Source organism: Salvia miltiorrhiza, chromosome 1 (assembly GCF_028751815.1).
Source record: "Salvia miltiorrhiza cultivar Shanhuang (shh) chromosome 1, IMPLAD_Smil_shh, whole genome shotgun sequence".
Classification (NCBI taxonomy): domain Eukaryota; kingdom Viridiplantae; phylum Streptophyta; class Magnoliopsida; order Lamiales; family Lamiaceae; genus Salvia; species Salvia miltiorrhiza.
The window spans coordinates 51514377-51533121 of NC_080387.1; the positions used below are offsets into that span (position 1 = coordinate 51514377).

Below are 18745 nucleotides of genomic sequence, written 5' to 3' on the forward strand. Positions count from 1 at the left end.
AAGAATATGATTTTCAAAATTTTGACGTTCAAATGTCATATGTGGTATTTAGAGTTTCATATGATTATCTGGTCTTATTAGGTCTATATGAGATGATACTCAGATGACATATGTTTAGTTAAATTATTTATTCTCCGTCAAATTTAAAGAATTTGAACAAACTTAATACTCCCTCCGTCCCCCAAACATCTCCCTAAGAGAGAATGACACGAGTTATAATAAAAGTTAGTTATGTATTTAATAAGTGGAGAATGTGTCCCACAAAAAATGAAATTATAAGAGTGATAGTTAGTGAAAGTGGAGAACGAGTTCCACAAAAAGTGAAATTGTAAGAATAAAAATCTTCAATCCCACATCAACTTTTTATAAACTTCATCAAATGAATATTTATATAAAAATGTATTTCTATTATCACAACCTACATTTAATTGGCTAAAGTGATTAAGATTAATATTATTTCAAATATTGTATTACTAATTTGATTTGATCGTATCAAATTAATTAAAGAAATAATTTGTATATAAACTATTTAATATGCTATAATAATAAAAATAACATAAAATATAACGAATTTCGACGGGTTAGACGCTAGTTGGTTTTAATAGCAAATTTGACACGTTACCCTCTAGTCGACTCTCGGCAGCTGGGATAGTGGAATTCGCATCAAACGCTGTCGTTTTTGCAAACAAACCCAGCTCCTCTCAGAAAATTGTTGTTTCTATCGATTTAGGTTTTTCTTCAACCCTACCGCGCTGTTTGTTTACATCGCTGAGTTCTTTCAATTTATTCTCTCCCGGTTTAAGGTAAGAAAGTTTATTGAATATTATCGTTTTTTCATTAAAAAATTCGGATACATATGGAGGTTTTGAAATTTGTTGTTTATTATTAGTATATGTTTTTGCTATCTTTTTGTGTATGTAATTATATTTTGTTGAATGAGCTTGTCGATGATTCCTGTTTGGAGAATTCATTTGACTGAAATAACTTTCAGATTGTATGCCCTCATGTGATTTTTTTTTTTTGGGGGGGGGGGGGTTGTATTTGATTGTTATCTGATGCTGTCATGTCATTATCCTCGTTTTATTGTTCTTGTATCTTTTGTTATAGTTTCTTTAAGGTGATCCAATATCCGCAATTTCTTGTTTGGTGGGTAAACTTGTGAATTTGACTCTGGGTTCCTTCTATCGTGAATTGATTTGATTACACTTGCTTATATGCACTTGTTTTGCACATGTTTGTGGTTAAATTTTCTGGACTCGTCTATGGGAAATTAAATGCGGGTGATTTGTTGAGTTGGAACTGGTGGTATTTAAATTAAAGGAGGGTTTGCCGGTTAGACGTACACGTGGTCGTCCTACTATTTAAGTTCCTGGATTTACCTGAGGATGTTGTCATGTCGGTAATTTGGTAGTCATCGCCATGATACCAAATGCTCTATATTTGTTTGATGCTGCTGAGTTGATTGAGATTATTTTTAATAGTGATTTGAGATCAGAAAGAAAATATTATTCACAGTACATTGGGCTTACTGCATATAAAAGGAAGAGACAAAATAAAGGACATTAGAGCTATATATTCAGTATGAAAAACTCATCCACTTGATTCTTGATCTTTCAACTTTTTCTCCTGCAGTTCCTTGCTCTCTCTAAACATCTTTCTGTTATCCCTTCATTCCCTATTCCCCTATCAATTTTTTTGTTGCTCCCTGCCATTATTGGCTAAGTAATCACTGTTTATTACGCTATGTTTGTCAGAGTGTCATGTTTTATGCAATGTACTGGAATCCATATTTTCTCATTTGAGAAAAAAAGAAGAAAAAATGGAGTTAGCATCTAATTTTCAAATTTTGCTGGGGGTGATCCATTGAACAGATTGAAGGTGCTCGTTCTGTTTTGACATGTGGATTAATTGGCTGAGGGCCAAGCTTCGACTGGATCCAGTTTTTATAGAGTTCTAGTTTCTCTGTTGGTCTATTTTTGTTTTGATGCGTCGATGAATTGATGAGTAATTCTTTGGTTAGGGTTCATGGGATAAAACTTTATGGAATATACTTTAGAAAACAGCACTTACATGTATACCATTTTTTAGCTTGGTATGCTTTTCAAGAGAATAGAACGTCATTAGCTTTTTGTCTGCAGATACTCAGAGGCAACTCTGTATGTCACACACTCATACATAAGGATATATTGGCACTTCAACAACTTGACCCTTCAAAATTGTACTGGAATTACCTATTGATGCCAATTGGAAATTCAAAGTTGGAGTATACATATGATACTGTTATGTGCATTAAATTGGTCCTTATTAAGGAATGAAAATTTTCTGTGTGGATAGCCTTCTGTATAGTTGATTGGAGGTCTTGAACTTAGTTTGTTCAAAGGGCAGTCACAATCAGAATTTGCAATAGTTAGAACTGAACTCATTAAGAATATAATTTGATGCTATCTTAGCTGGTTTCAATTAACTTCGAACCTTTTTTCTCTAAGAATACCAACATCTTCTATCCATTTAAAGATATTTGTTGGTCCTTCTCATGAGCTAAGAGCGAAAACTCTAACAGCTCTTGAGTGCATTTTAATGGTAGATTTTATCATAATGAAGAAGTTCATACAATGAAACCATTTTTTTAGTGAAGTTTTCCTTATTGTTTCAGTATTATAGATATATTCCTCATATTCTCTTAACTCTTTGTTTTAAAGTTATAGTTTAGATGGCGGGAAGAAACCGAGTTCCTCATGAAGCTTTTGGCCATCGGCGTGCCTATCCACTGGGGGATAATATTCCTCGAGGCCCTTTGACCCGGCCTATACCTCCTCATCCTGCTCTGTTAGAGGAAGAACTTGAAATTCGACATGTTGAGCTTCGAAGGCTTCTAGGTGAAAACCGAAGACTGGTTGAGGATCGAATTGCTTTGGAACGAGAATTAAATTCTGCGAGGGAAGAGTTTCGTCGCATGAATCTAGGCATTACTGATATGCGTGCTGAACAAGATCACCAATCTAGGGAGCTAATCGAAAGGGTTCTGAAGTTGGATGCTGACCTTCGGGCTACTGAGCCTCTGAAAATTGAGGCTGCAAAACTTCGCGATGAGGTTCAGAGATTGAATGCCATTAGGCAGGATCTAACGGTGCAGGTTCAGGCTCTCTCTCAAGAACTTGCAAAGTTTCGGGCTGATAACCAGAAAATTCCTGTTTTAAAGACTGAGATTGACGGTCTGCATCAGGAACTTGTGCGAGCTAGGTTTGCCCTTACCATTTTTAATCTGAAAATCTTGTACCGTGAATAAGCTTGGTTACTTCAGTATGCTCGTCACGCTATCTCCTGTTCTGATTAAGGTAATATCTTCTCACATGCAGAACTGCCGTCGACTTTGAAAAGAATGCAAACATTGAGCTGATGGAACAGAGGCAAGCGATGGAGAAGAACTTGGTCAGCATGGCTCGTGAAGTTGAGAAGCTGCGTTCCGAGCTTGCAAATTCTGGTGCTAGAGCATGGAATGCAGGTTGATACTTTCATCTTTCATTTCACTAAAGGTTCTTCATTCAATGCATAAAAATCCTAAAGAACAAATTTTTAGTATGTTCTCTATCTCCTTTCTTTACTTATGGATAGCCATGTAGTAAGTATAGACTTGCAAAGATCCCCTCCTTTTCTTCTTCCCTTTATCTGTTGGTTTTGGTACATTTCAGCAGTTCGTAATAGAAAAAGGTGCATCTTCTTAGCTTGCACTTTGCAGAAGTTAGTGGTCAGTTGGTCACCGAAGCTAAACCTAGCTGTTATGGTTCTCTTAGGTTGTGGTTCTGGCCTTGTTTTATTGACGATAACTTTGAATTGTTAATAAGTTTTACTGGAAATAAGTAAGTGTTTGTGTGTGTGCATATACTAGCTTTATGTTTTATTAGTTGTTACTTTGCAAAATTTTCTAGTTGTGAGACTTATATTTCTGTCCCTCAGATGCCTTACTTATTATCTTGACTCCATTGTATTTAATTGCTAAGGTGGGGCCTATGGAATGAAGTACAACAACCCTGAAGCCAATTTTCCTGCCCCTTATGATGAAGGATATGGGGTTCGCCAGGTGTGGATGCAACTAAACAGGAACTTCAATCATTTAAGTTGTATTTTTAAGACCTTATTCTATGATGAGTTATCATGTGGTTAACTTTTTATTGTTTGTTACACAAGGGTCCTTCATATGGTTCCAGTTCTGCTTCCTGGGGAGGCCTTGAGAAACCAAGGATGACTCGCCGTTGATATGTGGAGGATTAATGCGTAAGAGCGTCTCTTGCAAGTATTGTTGCTGCCCAATAGAGAAAAGGGCAAAAAACTGTGACTTTGTGCGTATTATACCCTGTTGCTTAATGCTTATATTACTTGTCCTCTTTAAATATCTGTATAGGAGATTAGGGCTTCTATCTTAACTTCTTCCTTTGACTAAAATCATGACTCCTTAGCATGTTTGGAGCTATCTTGACTATCTTCATTCTTTTATATTTGTACTGTTACTCTCGCACCGTGGTTTCAAAGCATCCGTGAAGTTGGTTGTTAAGTTTTGGACAAATGCAGCGCTGTTTAAGCGCTAGAGCTTGAGTTGCTGTGATTGAAGGGTTCCATGGGTTTGGAGGAATCCATATTCTCATTATGGTGAATTTGGGCATAATTGTCAAAAATTTGAAATTAGTTTTTGAATTGATTTTTCAGAAGTTTTTGATGATGGCTTTGTTCTCCAGGTTTAAATCATTTTGATTATGTGAAGTCTTATTTCTACGAATAGCGTATTCAGATTAGAGTAGATAGACCTCTCCTTGACAGGGAATAGTTATTAAATTATAACGGACATTGTGGTGCTTCTTAGGAATTATCTGAGCAAGTGTCATTTAGAACTTAGGTTGTAATTTATGCTTCAAATGGATCCGATTGAGATCAAGTTTCTATTTGAGTGTTCAGGTTTGTATTGTTGTTTCTCGCAACTTATCTTCTTTTGCTTGGATAAGGTTTGCGTGTGAACACAACAATCTTTTGAACATTTGTGGAGGCATCTCTTAGCTGGTGTATCTTTTCCTATGCCTAGAAACATACTGATGAACTAAGTTACTCTTTACACCCTCTGAGTGAAATTTCAATGAGTGAGATGCAGTTGAAGACTGGAAGACTTCGGTGTGGTTCTCTGCGATCCTAGTTGAGTTTTGACTCTTAGATTGTATAATCTTTTCCCCTGAGCTTCTTGTTGGTTGTGGACGATTTTATAAGGACGTGGAAACACTGCAATGAAATTTGGAAGGTTTATATTTAGGTGGTTGTTGCTGTGTGCTGTTGATTTTACTACGAACCGGAAACTCTGATGGTGTATGTTTTTGGTCAGTAGAAGTATGGTGTTTGCAACTTCTACTGATTCTCTTAGTACGTAGATTAATCTTATTTTTAGGGATGATTAGAAAATGCGTCATTGGAATTTGAGAAGTGGGAAACTTAAGGTTTCCCAAGCTATCTTTATGTGATTTCTTGGTGGAATTAGAGTAAAAAAACTCGATATATATTCTTCTAAGGCTCACTTTGGATCTGCATTTTGTCACTATATAGACTATTTTGTTAGGATTAGTAATCAAAAGCTTGTCGTGCTTTCCAGCCTAATTAACATGAAGTAGATTATAGCATCCGTTGAGATGAGAAAATCTCTCAAGGGTTCCTTTATGCTTCCCTGGTGATATATTTATCTAGTAGTAGTTATCTCACGTCCTCAGCGAGCAAGGTCCTCTATGCATCAGAATGATCCAGGAAGGTTGGAAAAACTGATGGTGGTGAGCAGCTGAATGATGGAAGCTGAGTTGACTTTATAGGCAAGTACTGTCCTCCAGCTTATTGGGTACTGCCTCTCCTGATTAGTTTGCAATTTATATGTATTTTTTGTGTTCAGGTGCTTTAAGATGCGAGTACACCCTCCCTCCCCCCCCCCCCCCCAAAAAAAAAAAAAAATCATGCTAATCTTTATTGCTCTTGTTCTGGAACTGCCTTGACCCATGCCAAGTTGTTTCTTTAAGTCTAGTTTCGCTTCTTGCTTAAAATTGTTCATTATGCTGAATATAATCTGACAGAGCGAATCAGATATTTGGTGTTAGCCATGCTATGCAAAGTTTGTGGTTAGTTTACCTCCATTTTTTATTATCAAAATTGGCGACAAGGTTGAGGTGATGCGGGCCAGCAGTCTTGAAATGGAAGGAGGTTACCCATGATTATAATACATAGAAAGTGCTTTCTTATGCATAAGAATGTTTCACTTTGGCTCTGGATATAGTGAGAATGAGAAGATGAGACATGTGAGGAGGGAAGATATTGTTGTTTGAGCTTTTCACCTTAGGCATCTTGATAAGCAGAAAAACACCCTTACCTGCATCCGAGGCAGGTAAGTGTTGTTGTTAGGTAGTAACGCTGAGGTGTACAGAATGGAGTAGCAGTTTTTGGAATATAACCATTTTACATTTTAATTCGAATTACCTAGAGTTCTTCCAGCATCTTATTGGGGCTCTCCAGGAACCTAATGCACTTTATTGCCTGTGATAGTATCTGTATTTTTATGGCATTAGTTGGGCAGGGAATCAGCCATTGGTTTGTGGAATATGAACTGGATAACTGAATCCCATGCGATATCAGCCATTCAACTGGTTGACCAGCTTTATAATAAAAAGGTGGTTATATTCTACTGTACCAACACTGAAATATCCAGAGGCTAGTTATATATGAGCTTGCAACATGCTCAACCAAATGAATTGGTTGGAGGGTCAATTGTTTCACTAGTGAGTATTACCTGCAAGGATCTTCTATTTGGAAACAAGTTTGACTGTTATGGAAATGGGTTGAACATTGTCTCTGAGCGTGTTCTCGATCTAGAGCTGAAAGATTGACTAGTTTAGGTTTCATCCATTTCATCATTATCATTTTTGGATAAGTTGAACAGTACAGTTAGCTCTCTGAGTTGATCTAATATTTGGCTGAAAATACTCTTTTCTGGAAGCTGCTGCGGTTATGTTTTGTCATATTCTGTGATGACAAAGGGAGTGGTTGAGAAGTCCTGACGTTAAATAGCTTATGGTCATCAATAGTTTGCACTGATGCTTTCACTGAGATAAAGGTGCGACATAGGCGATTGAGAGCTGAAGATGAATTTCACAATATTCTCCGTGACAGTTGTACGAGAATGAGTAAGCTGTGATGCAGGTTTTAATGAGAAAGATGCTGGGTATTCTAAGATTTTGATGGAGCCAGGTAGAAGTTTGTTAAGTCGTGCTCCTTTATACTGGAGAGAGAGAGAGAGAGAGAGAGAAGTTTTCTGGTCTTACGCAGTTGGATTCTGTATACTATCTGATAAGAGACTCTTAGTGATGCTATATTGTGTGAGAACCTTCTGTAAATATCTCAGTTGGCACATCTTCATGTAATGTTTCTATTTTCTGTAGATCCTTCACCTTGCCCCATAAAAATTAGAAATAATTCTTTATGCTTCCTCATAAATTATCTTTTTCTCTAGTGTAGTATCTGTTTTTCTTGTTCCTAAGAATTGTTTTAATGTCTTTCGTGGTTCTTGCAGATGAGGAGTCATTACTGCTTATACAAAAACTCTCCAGCATCTGTGGTAAGTGTATCAGGTACAGTAGTTCTCTCTCTTGGCTGTTCTTAAATTTAGGTCTGCAAATGTTCTAAGATTCAGAAATCAGTTTTGAGTTTGGTACTCAAGTAAAAAAAGCTTCACATCATTTCTTTTCAAAAGAGCTTTACGTGCAACTATTTGGTTTTCTCGATTATTTCTTGGGGGGCTGGATCATTTTTCATAGTTTGAGCTTGCTGGAGAAAATGCTTTGGGAGAAGGATTTCATACAAGTAAACTGCATAATAATCATTATAATACTTACAACAGTTTATACATATTATTGATCTCATGATTACAGTAGTCAATTGAATTATAGCCTTTTTTCTAGTAGACACTTGGAAGTGCACTCAAATCAAAGTCTATTTCTCCAGTTGTGAAAGTTTTTCATCTGTTGTCTTTCGTTGTGATATCCTTTATTACTAATTAAGGTTATGTGCATGTGTTTTCTGAGCCGCTTCTACCTTTCTAATCTATTCAATATTGAGAAATCTATCCAAATTTACATTTTGATATTCCTCTCAAATATTTGGGAGACTTCATGGATCAGTATATTGCTAGAACAGTTGCAGTTAGCATGGATTGGTACAATAGCTAAATGATGATATCTTGCTCTTATTTTCTTTTCTTTTTTTGTTGCTGAGACATGATTGATTATTTTGATACTTTCTGACTGCGATCATAGAGAACTCGATTAGCGATGCTCTTGTGTTTCTAGGAAGATGCTTTTTGGGCAATACATGAAACCATTAGATTTGCCTATGTAAGAATAAAATTAGCTGTATGTATGTTGGGATGACTTATGTGTTTTGATTATGATTTATAATGTTCTTGAGCTCTTAAGTTGTTTAAGTCACCATTTTTTTTTCACATTCCATTAGCTCTGTAGTTCTTATCAAATGATTTGTGTTAGAATACTCCATTTCTGTATGATTCGAATATTTATCTTCAATTTGTTAGCAATTGCGTTGGACTGATATATTTTTTATATATATAATTTGAAATTGGTAATCAGTGGGTCCAAGAAACAATTAACAGCTGAATTATGCATTTTGTTGCATTGGAGAATGACCTTGATTTTATCCAACTGCACTTTTTATAGTTTTTTTTCTTTTTAAGATACAAGATACACGCAAATTGGAATTAATCATCAAATAACAAATATCTATTCCAAAATTAAACCAAATATCTAAATAAATATAACCTATTTTCTATACAAAATACATTTCATATGTTGTTGGTGGGACATGAATCAATAATAATTTGGAATAGTCTTTTGGTAACTCAATTTTGACTTTTGGGCTAAGCCTCCTTGATCTGCATTTTTTATAGTTGGAATCAGACAACAAGATTTAATGAAAATATGTTAATTATGGTAATGTTGTACTAAATAAAATAATTGGCTGTTGAGGTACTTCGAAGATTAGATTTTGTAGGCATTATTTGGAATTTATTTATCTTTTGATTAAAATCAAAATTTGCGAGCACAGTTCTATGTAATCCAATCAAAATTCGTGAGAATGAACTCTTTGGATTTAGATTGAATTTTCAGATTAATAATTTGGAAACATTATTTTCATTTGATATGATTTTGAAGTAAGAATTTGGGTAGAAAAAACTTTACCGAAGATGAAGTATAGCTTAGTTTGTAAGATTTTTTTTTTCTTAATTACTAAGTTGAAGGGCCTGAGTCATTACAAAGAAAAATGATGAATCATTATTGATCATCTTTAAAATACACACACACACGTATATACACACATACAAAGTATGTCTTAATGTATTTATAGCTCGAACTTGGACACTTGATAATTACTCAATAAATTTAAAAATAAAATTAGCAAACTTTCGACATGGATTTCTATATACCAAAAAGTACGACTAGGGGTGAGCAAAAAATCCGAAATCGAATAACCGAATCGATCCAAACCGAAATTTTAAAATATGGTTCGGTTTTTCGGTTTGGATCGGTTTATTTTTTCATAAAAATTCAATTTTTCGATTCGGTTCGAATTTTTTTTAAAACCGAACAAAACCGAAAATCGGATTATATTTATATTTATATTATATAAATATATATTTAATATATATATATATATATATGTAATATTTTAATTATAATTTTCTAATATCTAACTTATTGTTTAACCCTAATAATAATATTGTAATTATATGTTCTTGAAATGAATGATGGATAATGATAAAATATATAATATAATTTTGAGTATTTTTTTATTTTATAAAAAAATTGGTTTTCAGGTTTTTCGGTTTTTTTCGGATTAAATCGATTTTTCGGTTCGGTTCGGTTTATTTGGTTAATTCGATTCGGTTCAGTTTTTTTTCAAAATCGAATATAAATTTGGTTTGATTTGATTTTAGCAAAAATCGAACCAAATAACTGAATGCTCACCCCTAACTCCTTTCAATATACTTTCTATATTCTAGCGACAGAAATTTAGAGTGGTCACAACTCTAATGTTCAATCTAACTAATATTTATTTGGTTCATAAATATTATAGTCTTATTTTTTTTTAAATATCACTTTATATTTTAATTTTTATTCGCTTAATAATTACAAAAAAATTAAAGCATTTAACATATCAACTTTAATGGATTCGTAGCTCCACTTAACTTTGTGGGTCTCTTTCTCATTTTATATTCATTTCCTAAAACTTGTGCTCTTTAAATCACACTACAATTTTTGTGGATTGAGAGAATATATTCTATATTTTTTAAAATAAAAAAAGGCTTATTGGCGTCTAAAAAAATTATAATGTTGTAGTAAATTTATCAAAAAATTATTTTTTGTCCAAATTAAAGTTGATATGGTAAATCAGAATGTCTAGTGAATACACACTAAAATTACTACATTATTAAAAATTTATATATTTTTTACTCCTTATAAAGTTACTGTGCAAAATCAAATTACCTCACCTCAAAATTGATATATTTAGCACCAATAACTTCCTCCTCCCCCTCCTCCCTCCCAACACAATAAAAGTACTCTATTATAGGGATGTAAATGAATTGAATTGAATTGAATTGAATCGAATCGAATCGAATCGAATATCATTGGATTCGATGAATATCATAAAAATAATTGCATGTTCGAATCGCTATTCGAATATCTTTCGAATCTTATTAATTATTCGTATATTGATTCACGAATACTCGAACATAATTGAATATTCGTTTCATTTTTTACAAGTGTATTTTAAATAATATAAATCAAATATTCAATTTTAAAAATCCTACTATTGGATTCAACTTCCTACTATTTGATTTGAAGCTAATATATTCAATTTACGATTTTAATAGAGAAAAATTCTAAAATAATATTTCAAATAGAACACATTCGTTTGAATTATATTTGGAATCAAAATATTTTTAAAGTTTTGATTATTGTAATTGTTGTTTATTTTTATCTAAATAAATATTTTTTTGTTTTATATATATATATATATATATATATATATATATATATATATCGAATATTTTCAAATACCGAATCGAATATCGTAATTCTCGAATTATATTATCGAATTAAAAAATATATTTATTTTTGAATTAGAATCATAAATTTTCATATAGAATATACTCCATCAGATTAAAGTTATTTGTTTCATCTCTACTCTATTCTATTGCACCTATTTGCATTTGATTATTGTGCATTTTTCTTGTATCGGGTAGGCGCTGATATAAACAAAGCGGACCTACAATCTTCTACTAATATTATTTCCCTGTCACTATCCTTCATATTTTTCATTTTTTATTTTTTATACCATAGCAATGCGCGAATATTTACGCAACAGAAGAGAAGAATTGTGAGGAAAGAGAGATTGTATACAATATGCTGGGGAAATCTGCCGTCCCACAAAATTCCTATGATACATCAAGAATTTCTCTAGGTTCAAGTCGGATTTATTATCTTCAGCTCCCGGGCGAATGCAAACCAAGTTCAAGAAATGGCGGATTTTCATATTCATTTGCTGCTAAACCTCAAAAAAGAGGAATTTTCTTGTTAAAGGTTAAAAAGATTCCATATTTTCTTGAGGGCCGAGTTTTTTGCCCACTCTTAGATGTTAATGTAGAATATGTTATACTGGTTGAGCTATGTTAGATGGTGATTTTGTGAATCTTCTTGCTTTAAGAAAATATGTTAGATGTTTCTATTCTAATTTGAAAGAGAGTTAGAGTGATGAGTTATAAAGAGATATCAGGGTGAAAATACGAATTAATTTGGAATGATTTTGTGCATCAATTGGAAAGTTCGTTTACAAATTAAGATGCCAAATCTGTGTGTGTTTGAGAGAGAGAGAGAGTAGTGATGGCATTGGTAGGATTAATCAAGATAGAATCATGGAATCAAAGGATGTCTTTACCTTTAAAAAATTGTTATTTGCTAGATATGGAAGAATGTAGGGGTGGAATCAACTTTGTTAATTTGTATTGTGTCTAGTGTTATTAGCCTTCACTGTAAAAAATCGAGTTTCGATTAGTCTCTTTAGATTTGGTCTTCTTGATAGCATCATGTGTGAGGTGGTGCTCTCTGTCTCCCTAGCTAACGCCTCGTGAAAAAATCAACAGGCACATGCTGCTGCTGCTGCTGAAACGAATCAGCCGAGATGGTGGGAAAAGAATGCTGGACCGAATATGATTGACATTAATTCGACACAGGAATTTGTAGACGCGTTGAGTCAGGCTGGAGATAGGTTGGTCATTGTTGAATTCTTTGGTGCGTGGTGTGCTTCTTGTCGAGCTCTATTTCCCAAAGTAAGTATCGAGCTCTACTTAATGATTGCAGTGATATCTCTAAATGAAGTCAAATTAGGTGTTTGTCTGTGATCACAGAAGTAGCCAGTTATGTATGAATCATTAGGTAATGAAATTTCATGCTAGCTCTCGATTCTATTCCTCTTGGCATTTTTGGGGGGAACTTTAGCATTTGCAGTGATTGTGAATCTGTGATATTGTATTGGCACTATTACAGCACAAACTCTTATGTTGTATATTATCACACTAATCTAATTGTGCCCGAATAATGAGGATTAGTTTATGCTCTCAAATAAATGGGACGAACTTTGTTTAAAGATCCCTTGTAGTGTCTAAAATTACCTCTGCAGTGGCCTATATTTTCTCAATATTTGTTGTTTCGATTGTCAAAATACTTGTTTTACCTCTGTTTCTTTGCTTCTGAGTGAGTCGTGTAAGTATATATATCTTGTATGGGATGTTCCTATGCTGTTATATATAGGCCATCGTTGCATTTCTTTTCGTCCACGAAGTTACTTTTCCCTCTCTCTGTGAACTGATAGATATTCAGATTGTTACTACGTCAGCTGATGTCCTCGGGTTTAGATCTGCAGGTTAGCCGACCAACACCCAGAAATTATTTTCCTTAAGGTGAACTTTGATGAGAACAAGCCCCTCTGCAAAAGCCTAAATATAAAGGTTCTTCCGTATTTCCACTTCTATAAGGGAGCTGATGGCCTGGTCGATTCATTTTCATGCTCTCTCGCCAAGGTAAAACCTCACACAGTTCTCTATCTTTATATTTGAATCAACCTTCATTTGGTCATCGTTCTTTGCAATATGATTATATGAAAAAAGAAAATAATGTGTGTGTGTGTGTGTGTATATATATATATATATATATAACATATAAGCGAACTATAAGTCATCACGCCAATGAGTTGGACAAGACCGAATAGAAAAAATCCATAGCTAAATATTTTGTGACCAAATGAATATTTGTCTATTTACACTAGATTTATTCCAAGTTATTGCTTGATCCCTTTTGCCTAGAAAGTATTTTTGGTCGATTTGGACATTAAATGATCAATACTTCTAGCCTTGTTTTCCAAGTTGAGAGTTACTAGTCGTTTCACATGTGTAGTTTCATTTTATTTGAACTATTATCAGCTCCAGAAATTGAAGGATGCCATTGCGACTCATAATAAGGCTCGTCATAGCAATAGCCCCCCGGATTGTAATGGTGGCATTGGTGACGTATCTGTATCTCGCGATGACAAGCAATTATGACTTGAAATTCAAGGTATAGAGCTTTCAAACTTTTTCTATCTATGCAACTTTGTACATAGTTCTCTGTAAAAGAACTGAATATATGCTTTGGACATCCGAATTTCGTGTCTCGTTGACTCTAATCCGATTGCTTCTCGTGCCTTGTAAATGATGTAATGTAGACCTCATTATGATAATACAAGACCCTTTATTTTAATCCTTTGTCTTATTTTACTAGCGATAAAATATGAGATTGAAATACAGTCGATATTCCAAACTGCGTTCTGGTTCTTGATTGAATGAATTGGCCAAGAAGAAATCATCATTTTGGGATCTTTATATCCAGTAGGTTGTCTTCTTGCTTTTTATTGTGCTAGAACTGTCGAGCTTCCGGTCCGGCCCAGCCCTGTCAAATGGAGAAGTCGGGCCGTGCCAATTTTGACACCTCTAGTTAGAAGTTAGAACATGATTTAGTGCAGATTGACCAAGGAATTAGAAAGTAACAAAACAATTCATCATGTTTCATGCTGTGATTCATTTTGGACTACTAGTATTTGTGTAAGAAAGTAATACAGATTTGTTCTTGTTAATTGGAATGGTGTTTGGTTTTACAGTTTCTGAGATTGCTGTTTTTCTGCTTCTTTCATTCTCCTTTCGAACTCCTTCCATTCACAATAACTCCTTGCTCGAGCCTGAAATAAAATTTCACCCCACAAATTTGAGATCCAACTTTCAAGATTCGACCAAGTTTAGCATAACAAATACTAACATCTATTGTAGTAAATCCTTAAAACTTTCATTTTCTTCAATTGGATCATTCAATTCTGCTTATTTTAATCATAATTGACTATTTGAACAATTGGATTGAAAGTTTATTATCCAAATATAAACTTAAAATTAAAACCTATTTATGTGGTATTCCAAGGTAAGTTAATTGAGTTAAATTTTGAACTATAACAATAATATATTTGCCTTCATGTTATGTAGAACTTTATAAAAATAATAAAATAAAAAAGAGGTAGAGAACCGTACCTTTGACCTCTGCCGCTTCTTATTTTTACTTTTGGATTCACCCTATATTTAGGGGGGAAAACATAGTAATTTCAAAGTCTAATTTTTTTTTTTTATTGGAATGTGAATTTCATGAGAGAGAGAGAGAGGGGTTTATTTTAATTAATTACCTGTGTTCCTAGAGTTGGCAAGACTAAATGTTGTATCCATTGTGCATCAACTACTCCTATGTGTTGATGAGGTATCTGTCACATTTCAAGAAAAAAAAAGATTATTTACTCTCTTCTAACTAATACTATAGCAGCAGTAGTTAAATATTTCAAGCATTATCAATTGAAGAAATTATGGAATAAGAATATTTCTTTTACCTCCACACATTTCCAAAATGCAAAATCAAGACCCCACCCGTGGACTAAATCATTCTGATAAACAAGATGATTTGTTAGAAAAATAAAAAATAAACAATTAATGATGGCATAACTCTTCCAGTATATATTCAATTTTAAATATAATAACCTGAATCATTTCCCAAACACAACTCCATGATTTTCTTGAGAACACTGGAGCCATGATCTCAACAAATCTAAAAATTATTCGTTAACAAAAAATCTAGATTCAACTCTTTATTGCTTGATTTATCATAAAAAAGATTCTAAAAACAGTAATAAAATATGTACCCTGCACAAGGGGGTAAAAGTGGGTTGGTACAGTTTTCATGTGCGTTCCTGCAAAAGAAAAAATAAAAATAAAATATAGTTTCCAATTTAATTTGGTCTTAATTAATTAAATTGGGTATAAAAAAGTTATGGTATCCCAATATGTATTTCATTATTATAATGCAACATATATAGAAACAAAACTTGATAGTCAACAAGACTCAAGAGCCAAAAAACAAATCCCTTTTGAATTCTTATTTACTAAGTGTGTGTAGTGAAAAAATAAATTAAAATCCAGATACATACTTGTGAACTTCCACATGATTCCTTTTCATTGTGATCTTGTATATTGGCACTCTTCTTGATGTGATAGCAGGTTGTGATATTTCTAGTTCATGCTTCTTCACAATCTTTATATACCTAAATATCGACACAAATAAAGAATGTGAGATATAATAGCAAAATATAGCAGTATAATATTAGAAAAAATAAATCGTAAGATTTTTCGTCTAAAATTTATATAGATTATAATTAGTTTATATATGACATATATATATGAAATATTATTTAATGTAAGAAAATCAAATCATAGTGTGATTATAATTCAACATACTCTTCACTATTGAAGTGGTCAACACCCAAATCTTCATCCCAAATGAATATATACTCAAATTCAGCCACTACATCTGGATGGAGAAATCTTTTGGCAAACCACCTGTGTATTTTCATAATTATAGTGTGTGTGTGTGTGTGTGTATTATAAATCTTATAAATGAAGATCATAAACAAAATTACTAAAACTCACGATTTATTAATTTACCATTTAGTTTGTTTTAGACCACTGATGTGGATGGCTCTTTGTGACCATTCAAACTGATCCCACTCACTTGTTTTTCCATCATAGTGAAATAACATTATTGCAAAGTCATCAGAGAACTACAAAGTAACTGACACAAATTAATTTTCAAACAATATTATTAACAATAATTAAAAATTATATGGTAAATAATTGTGTCAGAGACACTAATTAACCTTGGAGACTGCTTTGTTCACAACATCTTTTTGTTGAATCCCAACTGCTAATGCCAGCAGATACTTTGGTTTTCTTGCTGTTTCCTACAAAAATCAAGAACGCATTTTCATGAAAATCTAATCGTTGAAGATATTAAATTAAAGAGTTGTGAGCGTATAGGATAACTTCTTATTTTTAACATGAATTTTGAAGGGTGTTAAAAAATACATGAACTTATTAATTATAGCAATTTTACCACGATTTACATCTCCGATCAAATTAAATCTAATGTGGTCATGTGTTCGAATCTCGATGCGAAATACTCACATTTCCAAGAAGGGAAAGATCTGAGGTCCCCTTAGCTAGCCTTTGGGCTAAATCTGCTCCTTTGCATGGATTCGAGGATATATATATTTGCATTTCAAAAAAAGTATGTTTCTTGACACGTTGAGTGTGTGAACTTATGAGAATTCATGCATATCTGTTTTATTTCTTGAAAAATAGTAAGTTATATTTTCCCGTTAAAAATCACCTTACTATTTTTGAAGATAATTTTTTATTTCTAATTAATTTTTTTTATTAATTTCGTCTACTCTAGATTATACAGATATTTTTTTATTATATTTTTTTTTTCTATTGATACAATTTATCATATTTTCATAGTTTTTACCGTGTAGTTCTTATTTAAAATGGAATTGTAGTTCTGTTTAACACTATCTTATATGACCAATATTGCATGTTTATTTATTAAAATGTGTAACAATATATTTTTGTCTAAAATGGTAATAAAATGTTCAGTTAATGTATATACAACATTTAGTTACATGTATATTTAATGAAACACATAATCACATATTTTTGTCTAAAATGATCATAAAATATTTTCAGAGCATATATACAATTCACTTACATGTTTATTTAATGAAATATTTAATCACATATATTTTTTTCTAAAATGATCATAAAATCTTCAGTTAATGTATATACGATATTTAGGAAACCAAAATAAAATTATTAAAATATTAACATTGATTAGATTTATGATTTTATATGGACTTTTAACAAAATTATTTATTTATTCTCTTTCTTTCTTTCTTTCTTTCTTTCTTTCTTTCAGGAACATTCAGTTAACAAGTATAAATTAAATGAACATTTAAGATTAATCAAGCCACTATAGTTGTGTATCAATTATAATTGCATCAAATTAATTATAATATAATCATGACAATATAATTTATAGTATTATTTAATTTTTTATCTCTTAAATATGACTTATAATCGGACCTTTTTTTTTACAAAATTACTTATAATTTCGGTTGGAAAGTTTAATTGTTTGTTGGCCGAATTTGATTGAATTAATTTATTCATTTAATACATAAAAAAATATTTAAAATGTCATGATCCTTGATCATCTATTTTAGGATAATTTTTGCTAGGTTGTATTTGTTATTATTTTATCAAAATATTGGATGAAATTAAAATTCAGGGCAAATTCTGAAATTAGCCAAAGTTTATGTATTTATATTACAACTTTATATAGTTGACAAAAATATCAAAATCCACTAATAATTTGTGGATTTACAGTCAATTAACACCTCAAAAAAATATGTTGTGAAATGCAAATCAGTAAAAAGTAATTAATAGTTCCAAAAACCCTTTCAAGACTAATTGGGAATTTGAAAGAAAAGTATCTAGATATTTTGGTGGAAATTTTAAAGGGGTTATTGCCAGAAAATACATATACTTTGTCAATTTCATGGTTTATAACATGACCTTATAATTTGGCCAAAAAATACATAAATTTTCAATTTAATTGCAATTATAACATGACTTTATAGTCTGACCAGAAAATACACCAAGTTTCAATTTATTCTCAATTATAACATGACCTTGTAATTAATTTAGTATAATAATATCAAGTTTAATACATTAAATATTTTTAATTTTCTTTTCATCTCACAATATACTATATATAAATACATATATATTTACTTTTTAACATAGTTTCTATTATATATGTACCTAATTTTTTTATTGGTCCTAATATTTTATAATTTCATAATTTAAATAAATAAATACTTATTATATATATAATATATTAATAGAATATTAAAATCAAATTTATATATATGCAATGTAGATATATATATATATATATATATATATATATATATATTATGAAATAATTAATCATCTAACTTAATTTTTATAAAAATTAATCAATCAATTAACAATATTTTATACATAACAATTTAATATAAATACAATAAATATTAATACATCTATGATGAAAAATAATCTAAATAAGGTCATGTTATAATTGAGAATAAATTGAAACTTGGTGTATTTTCTTGTCAGACCATAAAGTCATGTTATAATTGCGATTAAATTGAAAATTGATGTATT

The 18745-nt window shown here is 31.9% G+C and overlaps 3 protein-coding genes across 13 annotated transcripts; 2 read left to right on the forward strand and 1 right to left on the reverse strand.

The window, feature by feature from the left end:
- Window positions 1-578: 578 nt before the first annotated feature.
- Window positions 579-8491, forward strand: LOC130991579 (protein FLX-like 3). Of its 11 annotated transcripts, none has more exons than XR_009091171.1 (6): window positions 579-803; window positions 2700-3240; window positions 3357-3502; window positions 3999-4078; window positions 4186-4337; window positions 7583-8491. XR_009091171.1 is itself a non-coding variant. In XM_057915932.1 (5 exons), the coding sequence occupies exons 2-5, from the start codon at window positions 2711-2713 to the stop codon at window positions 4252-4254; spliced, it is 825 nt and encodes a 274-aa protein (XP_057771915.1). In that variant the 5' UTR covers window positions 579-803; window positions 2706-2710; the 3' UTR covers window positions 4255-8491. The 11 variants fall into 11 exon arrangements, 7 of the variants coding, with proteins under 7 accessions (XP_057771915.1, XP_057771855.1, XP_057771862.1 ...); XR_009091165.1 differs by having other exon boundaries at window positions 600-803; window positions 4186-5837; XR_009091168.1 differs by having other exon boundaries at window positions 600-803; window positions 2711-3240.
- A 2859-nt stretch (window positions 8492-11350) lies between these two features.
- On the forward strand, window positions 11351-13877 carry LOC130991633 (thioredoxin-like 2, chloroplastic). Its single transcript, XM_057915950.1, has 4 exons — window positions 11351-11666; window positions 12227-12412; window positions 12998-13162; window positions 13562-13877. The coding sequence occupies exons 1-4, from the start codon at window positions 11490-11492 to the stop codon at window positions 13679-13681; spliced, it is 648 nt and encodes a 215-aa protein (XP_057771933.1). The 5' UTR covers window positions 11351-11489; the 3' UTR covers window positions 13682-13877.
- A 303-nt stretch (window positions 13878-14180) lies between these two features.
- On the reverse strand, window positions 14181-16799 carry LOC130991626 (uncharacterized). Its single transcript, XM_057915940.1, has 11 exons — window positions 16667-16799; window positions 16360-16443; window positions 16148-16263; window positions 15941-16042; window positions 15634-15747; window positions 15349-15396; window positions 15188-15254; window positions 15040-15093; window positions 14842-14916; window positions 14693-14734; window positions 14181-14352 (listed from the first exon to the last, which is right to left on the reverse strand). The coding sequence occupies exons 1-11, from the start codon at window positions 16757-16759 to the stop codon at window positions 14269-14271; spliced, it is 879 nt and encodes a 292-aa protein (XP_057771923.1). The 5' UTR covers window positions 16760-16799; the 3' UTR covers window positions 14181-14268.
- Window positions 16800-18745: the final 1946 nt, after the last annotated feature.

Excerpts from the sequence above, each read along its gene's own strand:
- LOC130991579 (XM_057915872.1), top strand. The coding sequence starts at position 2,711 with ATGGCGGGAAGAAACCGAGTTCCTCATGAAGCTTTTGGCCATCGGCGT. Across the intron at positions 3,241-3,356 it reads CAGGAACTTGTGCGAGCTAG|AACTGCCGTCGACTTTGAAA; the intron begins GTTTGCCCTTAC and ends TCTCACATGCAG. Across the intron at positions 3,503-3,998 it reads TGCTAGAGCATGGAATGCAG|GTGGGGCCTATGGAATGAAG; the intron begins GTTGATACTTTC and ends TTAATTGCTAAG.
- LOC130991626 (XM_057915940.1), bottom strand. The coding sequence starts at position 16,759 with ATGCAAATATATATATCCTCGAATCCATGCAAAGGAGCAGATTTAGCC. Across the intron at positions 16,444-16,666 it reads ATCTTTCCCTTCTTGGAAAT|GAAACAGCAAGAAAACCAAA; the intron begins GTGAGTATTTCG and ends TGATTTTTGTAG. Across the intron at positions 14,917-15,039 it reads CATTTTGGAAATGTGTGGAG|ATACCTCATCAACACATAGG; the intron begins GTAAAAGAAATA and ends GAAATGTGACAG.
- LOC130991633 (XM_057915950.1), top strand. The coding sequence starts at position 11,490 with ATGCTGGGGAAATCTGCCGTCCCACAAAATTCCTATGATACATCAAGA. Across the intron at positions 11,667-12,226 it reads GAGGAATTTTCTTGTTAAAG|GCACATGCTGCTGCTGCTGC; the intron begins GTTAAAAAGATT and ends AAAAATCAACAG. Across the intron at positions 13,163-13,561 it reads TTTCATGCTCTCTCGCCAAG|CTCCAGAAATTGAAGGATGC; the intron begins GTAAAACCTCAC and ends AACTATTATCAG.